Source organism: Zophobas morio, unplaced genomic scaffold (genome assembly GCF_036711695.1).
Source record: "Zophobas morio isolate AGI-343-1 ecotype UQ-CSIRO unplaced genomic scaffold, CSIRO_AGI_Zmor_V1 ptg000030l, whole genome shotgun sequence".
In the NCBI taxonomy this organism is placed as follows: domain Eukaryota; kingdom Metazoa; phylum Arthropoda; class Insecta; order Coleoptera; family Tenebrionidae; genus Zophobas; species Zophobas morio.
Genome location: NW_026972135.1, coordinates 1,921,803 through 1,923,242, shown reverse-complemented (window position 1 = coordinate 1,923,242; position 1,440 = coordinate 1,921,803). Strand labels below are relative to the sequence as shown.

At 45.4% G+C, this 1,440-nt stretch overlaps 1 protein-coding gene across 2 annotated transcripts; it reads left to right on the top strand.

Moving 5' to 3' along the window:
- Positions 1-1,336, top strand: LOC135138960 (chymotrypsin-2-like). Of its 2 annotated transcripts, XM_064069013.1 has the most exons (3): positions 1-420; positions 475-541; positions 593-1,336. In XM_064069013.1, the coding sequence occupies exons 2-3, from the start codon at positions 496-498 to the stop codon at positions 1,261-1,263; spliced, it is 717 nt and encodes a 238-aa protein (XP_063925083.1). In that variant the 5' UTR covers positions 1-420; positions 475-495; the 3' UTR covers positions 1,264-1,336. The 2 variants fall into 2 exon arrangements, with proteins under 2 accessions (XP_063925083.1, XP_063925082.1); XM_064069012.1 differs by having other exon boundaries at positions 1-541.
- The last annotated feature ends 104 nt before the right edge of the window (positions 1,337-1,440 follow it).

The window sequence follows — 1,440 nt, the reverse complement described above, 5'->3', positions numbered from 1 at the left end:
CTTCAATCGTTTTGAAAATTTCCCCAAAATTTAAACTTTCTCGAGTAAACGAATCACGGAACCTGATAAATTAAAACTGAAGTTCTACTTACCCTATTTTTTTTTTTTTTAATGTGAAACCTTCTCGGGGGTCCCAGATTGTCTTTTTTGAAAATGTAAAACCTTCTCGGGGGGCCCAAATGTGTTTTTTTTAGAATGTGAAACTTTCTCGGGGCTCCCAGTTGTCTTTTTTAAACATGTAAAACCTTCTCGGGGGGGCCATTTCCTTAAAGCCCATTGTTAAAAAAAGGAAGTTATATGGCCAGAAAACATCTTTTTTTCTGCATTTGCAGCCTTGGTTATTTCATTTGGTAGCGTTTACCGAACAGATGGAGTTGTAAAAGTGACCTGTGAACAAATGCTCAAGCACGTCCACTTCAAGTACCTATCTACTTCGATAAAGATAATTTATACTCAAGTATAACAAAATTTTAGCAAATAAACACTCAGTCAACAATGGAGAAGATTCAGCTGATCATCGTAGCGATTGCGATTTACGCAGGTTACAAATTACTTCATAAATTCATCAAAAATAAATTGTCGACTTTTCTAGCCCTCGCGTCACCCCCCCATCGTCGCATCGTCGGCGGTACCACCGCCTCCCCCGGCCAATTCCCCTTCATCGCCTCCCTAAACGACCCAGAGGAGCTCTGCGGCGCCTCCATCATCACCCAAAACTGGCTCCTGACAGCAGCCCACTGCATCGAGTTCGCCCGTCCCACCTCCGTCATCGTCGTGGGTACCACTTTTCAACACTCCGGCGGTACCCGGTACAACATAACCCAAATGATCAAGCACGAGAACTTCTCGTGGACACCCATAAAAGATGACATAGCTTTGATCCAAATCGACGGAGAATTTGAGTTTGACGATTTAGTCCAGCCCGTGGAATTTAGCGACCCTGAGGCAGGGACGACCTGTGTTACCGCCGGTTGGGGTACTATAGACGACGGGAGCTACCCTGAGGAGCTGCGGTATGTGGAGATGGAGGTTTTGAGTTTGGATGAGTGCAAGGAGATTGATCCAAGTGTGGATGATAGGGAGGTGTGCGCTGAAGGGGTTGAGGGGAAGGGGGCGTGTGGGGGCGACTCGGGAGGGCCGTTGGTTTGTGGGGGGAAGTTGGTGGGGGTTGTTTCGTACGGGCTGGCGGAGTGCGGGGAAGGGGCGGATGTTTATACCAGGCCTTCGGCATATGTGGATTGGATTAAGGAACATATTGAGTAGAGTGATGACGTTTTTGATTAAGTACTTGTAGGTATTGTTTGATTATGGTTAAGTATTAAAGGTTTTTGGTAAAGTGGTTGACTTTGATTCTGAATGACACTTGGAAGAGTAATAACCTCATGACCCACGAATAGTATCAAAAATAGTACCAAGGTTGGCAATGACATTACGTAACGA